The sequence below is a fragment of the Opisthocomus hoazin genome, chromosome 1 (genome assembly GCF_030867145.1).
Source record: "Opisthocomus hoazin isolate bOpiHoa1 chromosome 1, bOpiHoa1.hap1, whole genome shotgun sequence".
NCBI classification, from domain to species: domain Eukaryota; kingdom Metazoa; phylum Chordata; class Aves; order Opisthocomiformes; family Opisthocomidae; genus Opisthocomus; species Opisthocomus hoazin.
Window position 1 is genome coordinate 65,839,398 of NC_134414.1, and position 16,213 is coordinate 65,855,610.

At 41.7% G+C, this 16,213-nt stretch overlaps 1 protein-coding gene across 3 annotated transcripts; it reads left to right on the plus strand.

The window, feature by feature from the left end:
* The first annotated feature begins 563 nt into the window (after positions 1–563).
* Positions 564–16,151, plus strand: ERCC5 (ERCC excision repair 5, endonuclease). 3 transcript variants are annotated; one of them, XM_075424430.1, is made up of 16 exons: positions 564–646; positions 877–1,154; positions 1,784–1,959; positions 2,471–2,586; positions 2,688–2,780; positions 3,556–3,616; positions 4,525–4,668; positions 6,429–6,636; positions 6,915–7,880; positions 8,244–8,476; positions 8,861–8,980; positions 9,678–9,891; positions 11,411–11,555; positions 12,351–12,551; positions 13,447–13,531; positions 14,850–16,151. In XM_075424430.1, the coding sequence occupies exons 2-16, from the start codon at positions 1,067–1,069 to the stop codon at positions 15,402–15,404; spliced, it is 3,405 nt and encodes a 1,134-aa protein (XP_075280545.1). In that variant the 5' UTR covers positions 564–646; positions 877–1,066; the 3' UTR covers positions 15,405–16,151. The 3 variants fall into 3 exon arrangements, with proteins under 3 accessions (XP_075280545.1, XP_075280561.1, XP_075280554.1); XM_075424446.1 differs by having other exon boundaries at positions 581–646; positions 1,054–1,154; XM_075424439.1 differs by having other exon boundaries at positions 582–646; positions 886–1,154.
* Positions 16,152–16,213: the final 62 nt, after the last annotated feature.

A 16,213-nucleotide genomic window follows, 5' to 3' on the forward strand; every position in this document is an offset into this window, starting at 1 on the left:
TTTTGTTGCTTGGCTTTCATTTGCCTGGGGAAGGGTGACCCTACGTTCAGTGAAGGTTTATGGAAAAGTAGGTAAGCGGAGGACGGGGATCGCAGCCTCTGCGTAGCAAAGCGATGCTGGAGGTGGGATCTCCTTGCTGATAACCCTGTGCAGCCGCTGTGACTTCATTTCCCAAAGCCTGCGGGCTTTCCTTTATCCTTAAGCAGGTGTGTGGTGAGGGGCTTGGGTGGCTTCAGGGGCCTTGTTCTGCCCGTGGGTCGGAGGCTGAGGGACGCGGAGGGGCCGGAGCTCCCAGCGTCAGCAGAAGGCGGTGCCGGCCCCGGGGCGGGGTGCCAGGAGCTCCCCGAGGGACTCCCAGGTGTCGGGAGGAGGCGGTGGGGGCCGCACGCCCACGGCAGCCAGAGCCGCGGGGGGCGATGCCGGGGCGGCCGAGGGGCGTCCCGCAGGCCGCCTGCGAAGCGGCTCCCCGCCAGGCCGCCGCACGGCCCGGCCCCGCCACGGCGCTCGGCCCCGCCCCGCCAACCGCGCCTCCCGGCGGGCAGCGGGGCAGCGCCAGGCAGGCGCATGCGCCCGCGGGGCGGCAGAGGGGCTGCGCGGACGGTTCCGGTGCCCGGTACCGGTGCCCCTTGCCCCCGCCGCTCCGCAGGTGAGCCCTACGGCGGCCCCCCGCCTTCCCTCGCCCCGCCTCGCCGCGGCCTGGCGGCCTTCCCTTCGCCTTCCCTCGGGCCGGGCCCGGTCGCCGCCTCGGCGTGTCCCCGGGACGGGGGTGGGGGGGGTGCCTGGGGCCGTGGCGGTCTCTGCGGAGCCGCCTGATGGCCGGCCGGCCGGAGGGCCGCTGGAACGCCGCGCTCCACCGGATTTTGTTGTGTTTTTGAGGTACCACAGGCTGAGGGAGTCGCGCGGAACCGGCCCGAACGGCTGCCGGGGCGGCGGGGAGCCCTCCCCTCCCCTTCCCTCCCCAGCCCGCCTCGTCGCTCCTGTTGGAAAGCACGAGTGGCCGCCTGATCGTTCCTTCTTCCCCCGTCCCTCTCGGATCCCGCTCTCCCGGGGCAGCTGAGAGAGGGCGATGGGAGTTCAGGGGCTGTGGAAGCTGCTCGAGTGCGCGGGGAGACCCATCAACCCGGAGACGCTGGAAGGAAAAATCCTCGCCGTTGGTATCCTTGGAAAGTAAAGCGGGGGAACTAAATCCGCGAGGGAGATTCTGTTAACTATTCCTCTTATTTCAAAGTGATTAGCGCTTCCCCCCCCCCCCCCCCCCTTTTTAAGTCATGACAGCGTTTAGATAAGTAGATTTTATGCTTTATAATATGTAGAATACTAAGCTCTCTATTTTTTTAGTATTTTAAAAAAAGGACTTTTAAAATAGGTTCCTTACACAAGTGTAGGGCTACAGGATTTTGTGCTTTGTAAATAAATCCGCTGTTCTCAATAGGGCCATAAGATGAAAAAGTTTAAATATTTTTATGTCAACTTCCCTATCATGCATACTTGGTTAAATGCTGAAAAGCTGTGGAAAGAAGTTACCCTTCTTTTATTCGTAAAAAGAACCGGGCGGGTTACTGCTTGCTGCACACTTGTTTCAACCCTGCTTTTTTGTCCAGGGTGGCAGGGGCAAGAATTTATTCTTGGAAGCTCACAAGTATTTGGATAACCTTGGCTTTGATAAGTCGAGCCTGGGACAGTGGGCAAAAGCCACTCGGTCACATACGTACACTTTAAAGAAACTATTAATATGGTATGTGTGTAGGCTGGCATGTTTTTTTCCTCTTAATGATGCTTTAAGATATCAGTATTTGGTTGAACCAAGCAATAAAAGGAGCCAGAGATCGTGGTGGTAATTCAATACAAAATGCTCACCTCCTCACTCTGTTTCATCGACTCTGCAAGTTGCTGTTTTTCCGAATTCGGCCGGTCTTTGTTTTTGATGGAGAGGCACCGCTTCTGAAGAGACAAACCTTGGTAAGAACCTTTGCTGAGTCATTGCAGTGCAAAACAGGGTGTCTGTCTGCTGATGCCAGTTAGTCCTTTTTGATTTCCTTCTTATTCTGCTTATGATTCTGAGCCATGAGGATGAAGGGCTTGAAGTGCAGTGCTGTGCAGGTGTTCTTTGCAATCCCAGTCTTGGTTAGCTGTTGGAGCATGCAGCTCCCTTTTGAAATACTCGGTGTTGATTTGCATAGAAACCAGATTGCAGAGAGGTAGGTGACCGTGTAAGCCTGAGTCCTGCTCCAGAATGGACCTGAACGTAACTCTTGCAAGCATTTGTACCCAGAACTGAAAACTGTTCCAGAGTCCCATGGAGGGAGCCGTCAGAGAGAGATTTAGAGGACCTGAAGGCTATGTCCCCATTGATGTAGGAGGAGTTGGGAGCTGCTTGTAGACTCGATGTACAGATTTGCAACAAGTATTCACTGGCTGTGTATCTTCAGCATCCAGAAAAATGTAGCTGGTGTTAATCTTCTCTTCACAGGCTAAGCGAAGGCATAGAAAGGAAGTTGCAGCCAGTGATTCCAGGAGAACTACAGAGAAGCTCTTGAAAACATTTTTGAAGAGACAAGTTATCAAAACTGCTCTTACAGGCAAAAGGCAAGAACAAAAATAATTTTCCATTGTTTAGAAGTGGCAGGTAAGTTTTTATGTAGCTATTAATCACTGTTGTGTGATTGGGTTTTTTTTGTTTCCCTAAGCAATGAAGCTTTGCCCAGTATTACACAAGTTCGAAGAGAAGAAATTGATGATATGTATGTGTTGCCTTCTTTACAGGACGAAGAGAAGAACAGGTAGGTAGAATCAAGAAAAATAGCTTAAATGGCTATAATAAACTCAGATAAAACTATAAAACACATTTTTTGACACTGATGAAAGGCCTTTGACACATGAGACCCTATAATATATGAAGTATATTTCTTTAATTTGTATTTTATTTCAGTGTCTCTTTGGAGAGTGAAAAAGTTACAGAAGCAGCTTGCAACTCACGGATTAAATTTCTACACTGGGTTTACATTTAAGGATGAAAATACTACCTCAGTCTCTGTGGCCATATCTATACGGCTAAATGAAACTGATTGTCCAAGCTGGGGTGGCTGATGTGTGGCAGCCTGATTCCGTTTTGCGTCCCCTCATTTAGTAGTGTAGATGTGTTCGGCAGAAGTAGGCTTTGTATTTACTTGTCAAACTTGTGACATCTTCTTAAATAACACTAAGTGCGAATGTGGAGCTGTCAGTTAGATTACTCTTTGCACATCTTCTGTGTACTTTTATTTACTTTAAATGCTGACCAAAGAAGAATTGGGTAATGGTTTAAGCAGCAACAGTTGTCTCAGTCTGGTTTTAACTGCGATAAGTCTGCCTGCTTGCTTTCTGTTCGGATCTTTTTGACTTGTGTGAATATACACGTGTGTGTTTGTATGTATATGCATATGTATGTGTGTACTTTGTTGTGTGTGAATTTTTGTACTTATCAGTGAAGGGGTGACTAATGTCCTTTTGCTTAAAATAGGAATTTTATTTTCCTCAGTAAATATCTACATCTTTTTTTCTGTTTGTGATTTTTAGCTCCGAGGAGGAAGATGAAAAAGAATGGGAAGTGAGAATGAGCCAAAAAAAGATGTTGCAGGTAAGTGCATCCTAATTGGCCTGTTACTGTGAACAATCCCATCATTAATGTGCTATACTTAAAAAAACAACAAAGAGGTTAAAAAAGCCACCCTGTTTGGGAGGTATAGGTCTTACTATAGCATTACTTACCAAGCAAACAAGTTAATTTTAAGTACTCTATGAATGCCTACTAATGAGGAAATGTAAGTGTAATTTTCTCCACTAGAGTACAGCAGAATAGGAATTGCTTAATGTTTTGTTGGGGTTTTTTTTCCCCCCTTCTCTGGAGACATGGAGAACAAATTATTTTTTGTAGTGATACAAGTGGAATGTATGCATTTGTGCACATGTGTATGCACGTGTAAGCATATTGAAACAAAATTCCTGTGCTTCTCCAAATATGAATTGATGTTGAAGCACTTAAGTCCTTGAGTTTTCACAGATAAATTCTGTGTTCCCTTCTGATGTGCTGATCTCATGGGAAGACGAGAAAAGAAATATATAACCTAAGAAGAAGGCGTAATGAATAATAAAATAATCTCTGCTTTTGTCAAAGTATAAATAAAAAAAAAACACCCACAAAAAACCCTCTTGGAAATACTGTTTATCTTTGAAGTAGTTCACATTCAGAAGGAGAACCGCTTTGGAATGATAGTATCAGACTAGCTGAGGCTGTAGGACCTGCTTCTGTGATTTATACTAAACATCTTTTTGAAGAAAGCATAAAACCAAGTTTCTTATATAGTGTACGTCAAGAATTATGTACTTTATTAGGTAGTAGTTACCTCTTTTTTCTTAACTTTTCTTTACAGTATAGGAAGTAACAACAAATATGTTTGTTGTTGTTTGAAATTATTCTCTAAATATTTCATTTTTCTTGCTGTGCTGTAATATAAAATACATGTTTGTTGTTTTCCATTTTTGTAGGAAGAGTTATGTGAAAATCCTCATTCTGTAGATATTGAATCGGAAGATTTCAACAAGCTGCCTCCAGAAATAAAACATGAGATCTTGACTGATATGAAAGAATTCACAAAGCGCAAAAGAACATTATTTGAAGCAATGCCAGAGGTAATACTTAAAACAGTTTACAAGCCATCAGAGTGGAGCTATTGCCATTAATGCAGATGAAGACTATGTAAGAGTAGCTCATCTGGAAAGCTTTGCCCTCTGGCCTATTTAATAAGAGATGTTATCTTGAGGGGAAAAAAACCTAACAAGATAACGGCCCTTAACAGATCCTTCCCATGTGTGTATTCAGAATCCTAGCTCTTGATTTCCACTAAAATTGGTAGAGCTAATTTGTTTCAGCAAGAATGGAAAAAATCATGCTCTGTCATGCCTCATCAGCATTACGCCCAGGACGTCAATTACAAGAACATACTGCTGATGTGGATAAACCAGGCAGAATGAGCGCAGTGTGAATTCCAGACCCTCAGGTTGTTAGGGGAGTTGGCAGCTGGGAAAAGGCTTTTGTAACGTAGGCAGATGTGTTACTAAAGCCTTTTGGAGACAATCAGGCAATCATAAAATGCTTTGGGTTGGAGGGTACCTTTAGAGGTCATCTAGCCCAACCCCACTGCAGTGAGCAGGAACATCTTCAACCAGACCAGGTTGCTCAGAGCCCCGTCCAACCTAGCCTTGAATGTTTCCAGGGATGGAGCCTCCACTACCTCTCTGGACAACCTATGCCAGTGTTTCACCACCCTCGTTGTAAAGAATTTCTTCCTTTTATCTAATACAAATCTAACCTCCCTCAGTTTAAAGCCGTGACTCCTTGTCCTGTCACAACAGGCCCTGGTAAAAACTTTGTCCCCATCTTTCTTGTGAGCCCCCTTTAAGTACTGAAAGGCTGCAATAAGGTCTCCCCAGAGCCTTCTCTTCTCCAGGCTGAACGGCCCCAACTCAGCCTTTCCTTATAGGAGAGGTGTTCCAGCCCTCAGATCACTTTTGTGGCCCTCCTCTGGACCCACTCCAACAGGTCCATGTCTTTCCTGTGCTGAGGGCTCCAGAGTTGGACGCAGGACTCCAGGTGGGGTCTCACCAGAGCAGAGTAGAGGGGCAAAATCCCCTCCCATGACCTGCTGGCCACGCTTCTCTTGATGCAGCCCAGAATACAGTTGGCCTTCTGGGCTGCGAGCACACATTGGTGACTCGTGTCCAGCTTTTCATCCACCGGTCCCCCCAAGTCCTTCTCAGCTGGGCTGTTCTCAATCCTTTCATCCCCCAGCCTGTACTGATAGCGGGGGTTGCCCTGACCTGTGTGCAGGACCCTGCACTTGGCCTTGTTGAACCTCATGAGGTTCACGCAGGCTCCCTTCTCAAGTTTGTCCAGGTCCCTCTGGAAGGCATCCCATCCTTCTGGTGTGTCAACTGCACCACTCAGCTTGGTGTCGTCTACAAACTTGCTGAGGGTGCACAATCCTATAGTGCCACTTCTACAATATGTTTTCAGAGCATAGTTGGATTTTTTTGAAGTGCAATATATGTAAGATCAAATGATACCTTGTGCCCAAGTTTAAGCTAACAACTGTCATCTTAAAACCATCCACATGTGGATGCTAACTGCACTGTTTTTAAGATGGGGACCAGCTCCTTTAGCCAGATAAGTTTTGTTGTTCATATCATTGAGATCTTGTTGTGTTTAGCCAACATTCAGAACTACTTAATGGTACCTTTTAGAATTGTTGTGTGTTACCAGGCTATGCTCAAAGGAAACTATTAAAAGGCTCTCCAGAGGATGGTAAATGAACTTGCTTAAAAAGTGCAGCTAGTGGCATTTTATTTAAATTGACTTGGTTGATTGTATTTTGTTTGTTTGTTTTTTTAAGGAGTCAGATGACTTTTCCCAGTACCAGCTTAGGGGTTTGCTTAAGAAAAGCAACCTCAATCGATGCATAGAAAATGTACAAAAAGAAATGAATCAACAGCACTCGGGTGAAATCCAAACACAGTATGAAAATGAAGGTGGCTTTGTGAAAGAAGTGGAATCTAGGAGGGTAGTCTCTGAAGATACTTCTCACTATATCCTAATAAAAGGTATGTCAGGTCTTAATTTTGTGAAACCTCTTGTTCAGTGTGTGCAATCTGCAGCTGTCAGTTTTAAGAAAAACCTGCAAATTGTTTACAGGTGCACGTAGCTGATACTGTGTATGAAATGTGCATTAGTGTTAGGCATAGTGAACTGATCTGTAAATGTGTAGAAACTCAGTTTATTAACCTTTAAATAACGATGTTCATTATGTAAAATGGAATGTTAGTATAAAGCAGTTTTCTACCAACCAAAAAAAAATAATCAACGCACAAAAACCTTTCAGGTATTCAAGCAAAAGAATCTACAATTAGAGACGTGGAAACTACTGCAGGACCCTCATCAAAGTTGCTTGAACTTATTAAGTTGGATAAAATCAGTGAATCTCCTGCTAATGCAAAGCCGGCTGCATCTGATGGGCTGCAGACAGAGAAAGACAGCGATGTGGTGACAGCACCACCCTCTCCTCGGACTTTGCTTGCTATCCAGGCAGCTATGGCAGAAAGCAGTTCAGAAGAAGAACTAGGGGATGAGGGTACAGGACAATTGGACGTGGACCGCTCTGTAACTGAGGAAGGCGGCATGTCTCCAAGAACAGTGCAGGCAATTCAGCAAGCTCTGAGTGCTGATGATAAAAGGGAGGAAGTTGTTACTGTTAGACCTGATGGAGTGCGACCAGCAAGATCGGAAGTGAAGGATTTTCTGCTTAGTAGCTCAGATGAGGAAGATCAGAATCCTGAAGTTAAGGAAGGAAAAAAAATACCTACAGCTACAATTCATTCGTCAAACCGAGTGATAATGCAAGACACTGAATTTGAACAGAAGAGTCAGGAGTTGGAAAAAAATTGTATTACACACAAAGACACCAGTGTATCCAGAGCTGAAAATTGTTCTTATGTTGACAATATTGGCAATAGCAAAGAAGATGTTGGCAAAGAAGATGTAGACAAAGAAGAAAAAGGTTCCAAAATTGACTTAAATTCTTTGGGAGATAGGGATATAAACTTGTGCATGCAGAAGCCAAGCTGTTCACCTGTACAAATTAGTATAGGGGCTATGATTTGTGCTGAAACAACAGACCTTTCTAAAAATGAGGAAAACTTGAAAATTTCTGAAAATACGGAAGACGTAGTTTCACAGACAGAAGAGGATATGTCTGACGTACAAAAGGATGCTATGTTTTTTCCAGAAGTAAAAAGCGCTGAAGAGGAAATAGAAGGGATATCAGAGTCTGAAGACAGTGATTCTGATGGTATGTGCTTTTTAATTGTGTGAAAAGATAAGAAAATAGGACCTTATTGTATTTGCAGTCAGTTGAAGTTAACCTGTTCTCCTAGTAAGAAATGCTTTAAAATACATCTATTCCTACGTATGTAGGAGGTGGAAAGAAAATCTGATCTGTTTTTCCCCTTGGTGTTATGTTTTATCATTGAAACCTGAGTATACAATGCAGTGTATAAATGGTTAACCGTTTGTTTTCTGTAATTTCACAATCCACCTACCTATTTACTGCATATAGCAAAAAAAAAAAAAAAAAGACTGCCCAAGTTAAAAACGCATAAAAATACTTCAAACAAGGAGCAGGAAGTTGAAATCTTTATTTTCCTTTCAATAGGAAGCTTTATTGAAGTGGCTCCTGAAATCAGTAATGAGGCTGAGCTTCCTACCAAATATGATGAAAAAACGTGTGATGAAACAGCACTTCCAGAAATTGAGACAGACAGATGCGATATTGTCACACAGGACTTGCTGAAGGAGTCTGATGACGTGCAGTTGGCAAACGATCAGGGTGTTGAAAGGGAAGATGATGGTAAAGATGCAGCAGATGAGTGGCAAGACATCAGTTTGGTAACTCCTTGTTATTTGTTTTGTGCTAGTAATGAAGGGCTCTGTCCACAGATAGTTTTTAAGGAAAACTGTTGGACAGCTTCTTACTGTTTCATTGCTTTTCTCATATATGTATTTAATTCTACGGGAACTGATTTTTCATTAATGACAATGGTTAACCATGATCTCTCTGAAATCAGAGGAAAACTTTAATCTTTTAGCACACTAATGAATAGACCTCTTTCTGGTCTTATAATTTACTGCATTAGGGAAGCAATGGCAACTTCCAAGTGTGAATTAAAGGAGCATATACGACTAGAATAATTATAGTTGGAGACTTGGTGCTTTGCTTAACTAAGTATACCTGAATTGTTGAAATGATGAAAATCTTGTTTTATTTTTCAGGAAGAACTAGAAGGATTAGAAAATGACCTTTCTGCTGAGCAGAATATGCTTCAGGCTCGAAAACAGCAGCAGGAACGCGTTGCTGCTTCTGTAACAGGACAGATGTTCTTGGAAAGCCAGGTAGTAATTGTTGAATCATTTTGATTTGCTATAGGATGATGTGGTGTTCCCCCTTCCACCCCAGTCAAATATTTTCTCAAAAGCTGTTAGTAATTTTGCTTAATTGTAGGTAGAGGATATTTAACTGAGGTTAAATAATGTATTCCATAAAAGCGAATTGTGTAAAAATGCATCAAAATACATGTATATTGAAACACCACCCAAACAATGACTGGTCTGCCCACGGTTCCCTGCTTGATGTGAATGTTTCTCATATGCTTTCATAGTATTTTCTGGGCTGAGGTGATGACGGATTTTTATTGTTTGGTTGTGTTTTTTTGTTTGTTTTTAACCTGCATCTGTGTTTCATGGAGCCCACATAGTTGTAGTGCATGGACTTTTCTCCGTGTTAAAGTAGTGATTATGGAAAGCACAATGCTTAAGTATGCTTGTGTAATTAAGATAACAGTTTCTCAAACTGTGTATTAAAAATGTGATCAAGTAGTGCTTGACTTACGTGGTACTATCTGCCTGAGACGAGTAAGTGGGATTTTCCCCTTCACTTAACTATGCTTGGCGTTTTTTAGCGGAAATTAAGATCTGCTATGAAATATTAAATACCTCCCAAGTGTGCATCTGGCAGTTCTGAGTCAAGCAGAAGTATAATAGAAGTTCGTGTTCCAGAAGAAGTAGTAACTGATTTCTCTCTGTCCTACAGGAGCTTCTGCGTCTGTTTGGCATTCCATATATTGAAGCTCCGATGGAGGCAGAGGCGCAGTGTGCTATCTTGGACCTTACTGATCAGACCTCTGGGACAATCACTGATGATAGTGATGTCTGGTTATTTGGCGCACGACACGTTTATAAAAATTTCTTCAGTCAAAACAAATATGTGGAATATTACCAGTATATTGATTTTCAAAACCAGCTAGGTAAGCCTCTGGTATTGATTTGTTAGGTGCAGTCTTTAAGAAGATACTGCTGCCATGTATCTTTTTGAAGTTGTATTTCCAACAGAATTTTGTGTGTGTTATTGCAATGCTTGTTCTTTGGAGAGTCTCTAAAGACTACTATTTGCTGGGTGAACATCAGCATGATTTTTCTGGCATGGTAGGAAAATTATATTCTGATGTCATCAGACTTACAGTCTTCTGGAAATGGAATTTACTTTTGTATGTATTGACACATATTAGAAGAGGATCCAGTGTAGGTATATGGTCTGTTAAAGTTTTTTGATTTAGTTAATACAGCTTTTTTTTCTTCTTTCGGATTGCTCTTGTACCAGTCTAATCAAATTGTTTGTAATTATGTTGAGCTATTGAATTTGTGTCAAGTAGTGCATTAAGGGAAATATGAGCCAGTTTTAACTTTTTCTTAAGCTTTGTTTAAGCAGAGCTCTGTTAAAAGACAGTTTTGACATTTTCAAAGTTGGGAGAGGCTACGGACTTTGAAATAATACATTAATGTCTTCAGCATGTAAAATTTCACATCATTTTTATGTGGCAAAAAATGTCTTTAGTTTCTTCTCCCAGCAAATTGAATGAAATATTTTTTTCCCCTACTTATACCTGTTTAGGTATGCTACTGTAGCTTACTTTGAAAGGATCTCTGTAAAAGCAAGTGTGTGATTTTTTAGCTGTTATTAATATAATAGACCAGATCTTTTATTTTTTTTATTGGGGAAAAATAGTTACTATTGGCCTTCCTGTCGCATTCCTCAGTGACAGTTGATAGATATCCTGAGTGGCATACCAATGGTCTTGATTTGTGTGCTTAGACACACATCCCTCCTCCACTGATTTCTTTTATTTTTTTATTCTTACATTTTAGATCTAAACTCCTAAGGCTAGTCACTGAAAATCAGTCTGGTTGCCTCAGATCTTATAGTGTACCAAGTAGAAGTGGCCAGCTGAGTTCTTCTTTCTAGCTGTTTCAGAGGCTCCTATGGTCTGCTTCTTAACTGCACGGGCACAGATCAAATGGCTTCCACCTTGGGAACACTTTCAAATAGCAGAGGCATTGATATTACGGACTGGCATTCAAAACTGAGGACTGGAATGTTTTTATTTCTAATTTGGGAGTTATAAAATGCAGGTCAGCATTAGATGAGAAAAGGACAGCAACTGGAGAAATATATGTAAAATAATATCTCTTAGCCTTTAGAAACCCTGAATTTCCCAATGGTCTTTATATTGAAACGTTTTAATTTTGACCAGTTGTATTTGCCAGGTTAGTACAACTATTGGTGCTTGAGCTAGTAGTAGCATATTAACACTGCTCCAGAATATGATTTAGAAAGTTCTGATATTGAAGGAAATGTAATTTTACAGAGTTAATGCCTTTGTATTCCTTCTGGGTTTTGTCTTTCAGATAATATATTGGTTTTTAATTAGTAAGAGAACAGATGCTGAATGCAATGGCTTTATTTGGTTTATGCACTTTCTTTTACAGGGTTGGATCGAAGCAAGCTAATTAATTTGGCATACTTGCTTGGAAGTGACTACACTGAGGGTATCCCAAATGTTGGTTTTGTAACAGCAATGGAGATTTTAAATGAATTTCCGGGGCACGGATTGGAACCTCTCTTAAAATTTGCGTATGCTTTGTCATATTTTGCTTTTTTGTCTTTCCATAATACGAGTGTTAGTGAACATATTTTTCTGCTGCTTAAGCATACAGCAAAACATATGACATTCATTAAGGAGACTAAATTAACTGTAAAATATGCGATTTCATTATATCAGTGTTTTAAATGGCTAGTAAATAAGGTGACATGTTGATACAGCAATTATGGTGAGACTAATGAAGACGACAGAACAGCTGTAGAACTATGCGACTGCCTCTGAGTTCACTGCAGAGCTGGATCCCTAGTGGAGTGGAGGTTGTTTCTTCCTGAGTTTGTGAGAAGGTGCTGTAGCTTGCTCATAGAGAAAAAGAGACTTGATGACTTGATGAGTGAGGAATGGATGACCTGGAAAGACAGACAGGTAGGCTGTGGGAAAGAAAAGATTTGAAGAGGGCCAAGTCAGTTCTGTTGGCAATGGCAAGGATGGTTATTCATTTGTTTTTTTCCCTCCTTCTCTTTGTGTACCAAAAATCCTCCCAAAATGATCATTATGTGTGGAATATCCTTCCCAAGTGAGGCTGCTGTTTGGCAGCTTATGAGGCATCCGGGTGATGTTTGCTACTGTGGCTTGCGATGGCTGTATTGACTATGTGTGTTTTGTCTCTTCTGCTTTCAGATTATGTGTCCCTTTGGCCACTTTTATTTGGAAATTCTCTACCTCATCTTGTGTAGTAAATGAAGTAGGGAGACTAAGGCTGTTGAAATTAGTGTGGCGGCTAAACTGTATTTTATGGAGGCAAATGAATACTTTCCTCTGTTTTTCAGTGAGTGGTGGAATGAGGCTCAGAAGAATAAGAAATTGAGACCTAACCCGCAAGATACCAAAGTCAAGAAGAAGCTGCGGGAGCTGCAACTTGCTTCAGGTTTCCCAAATCCAGCAGTGGCAGAAGCATACCTGAAGCCTGTGGTGGACGAGACAAGGGGTTCGTTCACCTGGGGGAAGCCTGATGTTGAACAGATCAGAGAATATCCTTTTACTGTGTGGCAGGACTTGTTAGCTGCAAGTACTCAGGTTGAAGTTCATAAGGCTTGTCAGTGATTCAGTAACGGAGTGTCAGATTCTTAACATCTCATTGGTGTGAGGGGCCCCCAGCACTGTCTGCATGCGCTCCCCCACAACGATACCGGCTCTGGAATGGCAGGGAATGCAGCCATGCATGTGTGGCACTCGGGGCTGCTCTGCCCTGCTGAGAGAGGGGGCTGCTTCACGTCTCTGTGTGCAAAGAGAGTCTCGTAGCTGGGCTGACTAGTTTGTTGTGCTGTGCATAGTTCTAGACTTAGGGTGGGATTGTTTGCATGCTCCTGACGTACGTTCACTGTCTTTCACAACAAAGTTTCAAAGACGAGTCAGAAATGGTGATGCAGTCTGCGCTTTGTCCTTGGGTTAGTCACTGCATTTCTTGCATCCGTTGCAGTTTGAGCTGCAGTGAATTGGTGAAAAGTAGATGACAATGCATGTACAGCTGACAGTGTTTTAAAGAGTAAATGAAACTTCATGTGTGTGCAAGTGCAAAAAAATAAGGTTTATTTATTTATAGGTATTTTGTCTTACAGTAGTACCATATAGCCAAAATGAGTTCTGTCTTCACTGAGACGGGCATTTGGAAATTATGATATTAGAGAAGAAGTTCTGTAACTAAGAGAAATGTAACAGTGTGATTAAGATACATGGTGTAATACTGGAACCATCCACATAAGTCAGCAGTAATAACTTAGAGTATTTTCTCTGGTTTTGTAGTGGCAAAAGCTTTGAAGTAGAGTAACCGTTCTCCAGACATTGTTTATTTGAGGAATTCTCACTTTCTGTGTTTACAAAATACTAGTAATAGCCATTTTGTGAAGCTCCTTATCTTTACTGTACGTTCTGTCAGGATCACTTTGGCTGGACTAGGACAAAGATAGATGAAATCCTTTTGCCTGTGATAAAACAGCTGAACTTGCAGCAGGTAAAGTATAAAACCAATGTATAGTTTAAGGGTAACTGGAAAACTGTAGGAGAAGCATTTTGAAACAAGCAGCAAGGCTTTAATCTAAAATACGTATCTCAGAAATGGGTATTGGGCTGTATTCTTTTAATGTATACATTTTTAGAAGTAATTTAACTTCTTTAGACTTTGTTTCTTTATGATTTGTGTGGACTGTGAGGCTCTCTACATATGTAAATTTCAATTGCTGGTTTCAAATTTTGTTATCCATCAAGCACCTATCTCAAGTCCAAATTGCTGTTTGTTCTGGATGTAGCTGAAACTACACTTAACCTCAAGCACGTTTAGTACTTTTGAAAGACAGCATGCTGTCTCTAAAAATGATGTATAAAAATGCCTGTAAGATTTTGGTGAAGTGTGACTGACCATTGGGTACCACCCATACCCATTGAGGAGGAGTGCAGACTGAACTGTTATCAAGTGTCCGTTGTTAATACTACTCTAAGTTCCAAAGAAGTGTGCTGTCAACTTTAGTAAAAAGTGAATAGTGGTGCATGCTGTGGTACTGTGAAAGTAAGTTGTGAAACTGATCACCTAAGATCAGATTCTTAACTCCTTTTTCTGTAAGCAGGGTAGGCAGGTGTCCTGAACCAGTGTTCTGTGTTTTCTCTGTCACTCAAAGGGGGTACCGAAGGTACCAAAACCTGTAGTTAAGTCCACATACTTTCAGGTTGAGTGGAACATCCGTTGGAAGCATCTGTCTCTCTCAGACAATTTGAGGGAGAATATAGAAGACTGCCCTAGTCTATACAGCAAGCCTAGCTGTAGTTGAGTAACACAGACCCGTTATGCGTGGTTACTACTAGTTCTACTCTTAGATATACTGTAGCAACATGTGTTACAATGAACTTGAGTCAAAAGACCATATTTTGTTGCAGCAGCATACACAAATGTAAAGTGCACTTAGATCATTTGCTTGGTAAACATTGTTACCTAAACAGCTTGAAGCTAAGGATGTGTTTGTAAGGCCATGCTTAAGAGCACTACAGAGATTCTCCGTGTTAGGGTTGAAAATAGCAACGTATGTCTAATCAGCAGCAGCACAATGTTTATAAAATTTCAGTGGAGTTTGCTTATTCTTTAGTTTCTGTAAAGTTACTTGTTGCATAAGTGTAGCTATTACTATAATAGTGCATCCTGTTGTTCGCATCTATTTGCATACGTATTACTTTCATTAGTCCTTTGTCATGCTTTGATTTGGGATGCTTTATAGTGTAGCTAACAACTGAATTCCCATCACAAATGATCCAAAGGTGTTTCTCTGTTTTATTTTTGGTAGACTCAGCTTCGAATTGATTCGTTCTTCAGATTGGCACAGCATGAAAAACTAGCCATTAAAAGTCAGAGACTACGCAGAGCTGTGACTTGTCTGAAGAGAAAGGAAAAAGAAGAAGCCGATGAAATTGAGGAGGCTACTGCTGTTATGGAGATTGAACTTAAACAGCATGAGGAGAGGAAAGGGCAAAGTACTGCAGGTGGCACAAACCGTCAAGCTGTGGCAGCAGAAGTCCGAAGTGGAAAGAGAAGAAAACATTCAGATTCCAGAGAAGAACATTTATATGGAGGTGGTTTTATGGGGAATTTGCATCTTTCAGAAACTTCTAGTGACTCCTCAGTAGAGGAATCGGAAAGCAGAGTTTTAGGCAGGAGCAAAAGGAGTGGACATGTCTCTGCAATGGAGACAGCAGACCATAAAGAGAAAAAGGGGTGCAGTAGCTCGAGTGGTGAGGATGAAGAACTGGGAAATGTAGTCATGGTGACTGCCAAACCTGTGTTTGAGGGCAGAAGAAAGAAATCACAGAGTAAGAGAGGAAGAAAAAAGAAAAAGTCTTAAAAAAGAGAGACTCTGTATGTGCGGTTGTAATGACCTAAGCTTTGTAAATATTCTAATGAATTTTTGATAAAAAATAATAAATTGTCCCTACTTGTCATGCATTTTGTGTCCAGAACTTAGAGGAGGGATTTTAAACAATGAAATAAATAATTTTAGCACATTTACTCATAAAGACCAAGACTGGACCTGATACAAGTTTTCTTTTTTGAGATTTTGAGTTGAGCCAAAACATGATGTCTGTTTGCATTCTAACTGAGGCGAGATAGCTGTTAAAATAGCATGCATTCTTGTTGCTTCCTTCAAACTTAAATGAAATTTTGAAAACTACTTGGGTTATTTCTAGGTGCGGAGAGAAGGAAAATCAGTTCAATGAGTTTTGTTGTCCTTATTCCCTTCACTAAGCCTGTCTTGAAAGTTTTATGCTCAAAGTAATGTTGCTCATTGAACCATCCGTGAGACAGTGCAAGTCCTCGTAAAACCTCATGGGAGATCATACAGCACAGTCAGTCCTTATGTAATCTGATGTGCAGTAATTGTTTGTTCTGAACGAGTATGTCATGTTTCTGGGCTCGGAGTTAAGTGACCATGTCCAAAGACAGAATTTGTCAGCAAAAACGATGTCTGGAGGAATCCACTGGTTGCAGCACTCATGTTTGATTAATTTGTGAGAGAAACAATGTGTTAGGCTCAGACCTCCCCCCCCACCTCACCTGTCTCTGGATGGTGGCAGAATTTATTTATAGCTCCTGGGGATTAAGACAGAAAAGCACTCAATGCTGCCAGTCATGCTTGTGTTCTTACATTACATT

Bases quoted from the DNA above. Each gene is read 5' to 3' on its own strand.
- ERCC5 (XM_075424430.1), top strand. From the start codon at position 1,067: ATGGGAGTTCAGGGGCTGTGGAAGCTGCTCGAGTGCGCGGGGAGACCC. The intron at 9,892-11,410 runs GTAAGCCTCTGG...TTTCTTTTACAG, and splicing joins TGATTTTCAAAACCAGCTAG to GGTTGGATCGAAGCAAGCTA. The intron at 11,556-12,350 runs GTATGCTTTGTC...TCTGTTTTTCAG, and splicing joins GAACCTCTCTTAAAATTTGC to TGAGTGGTGGAATGAGGCTC.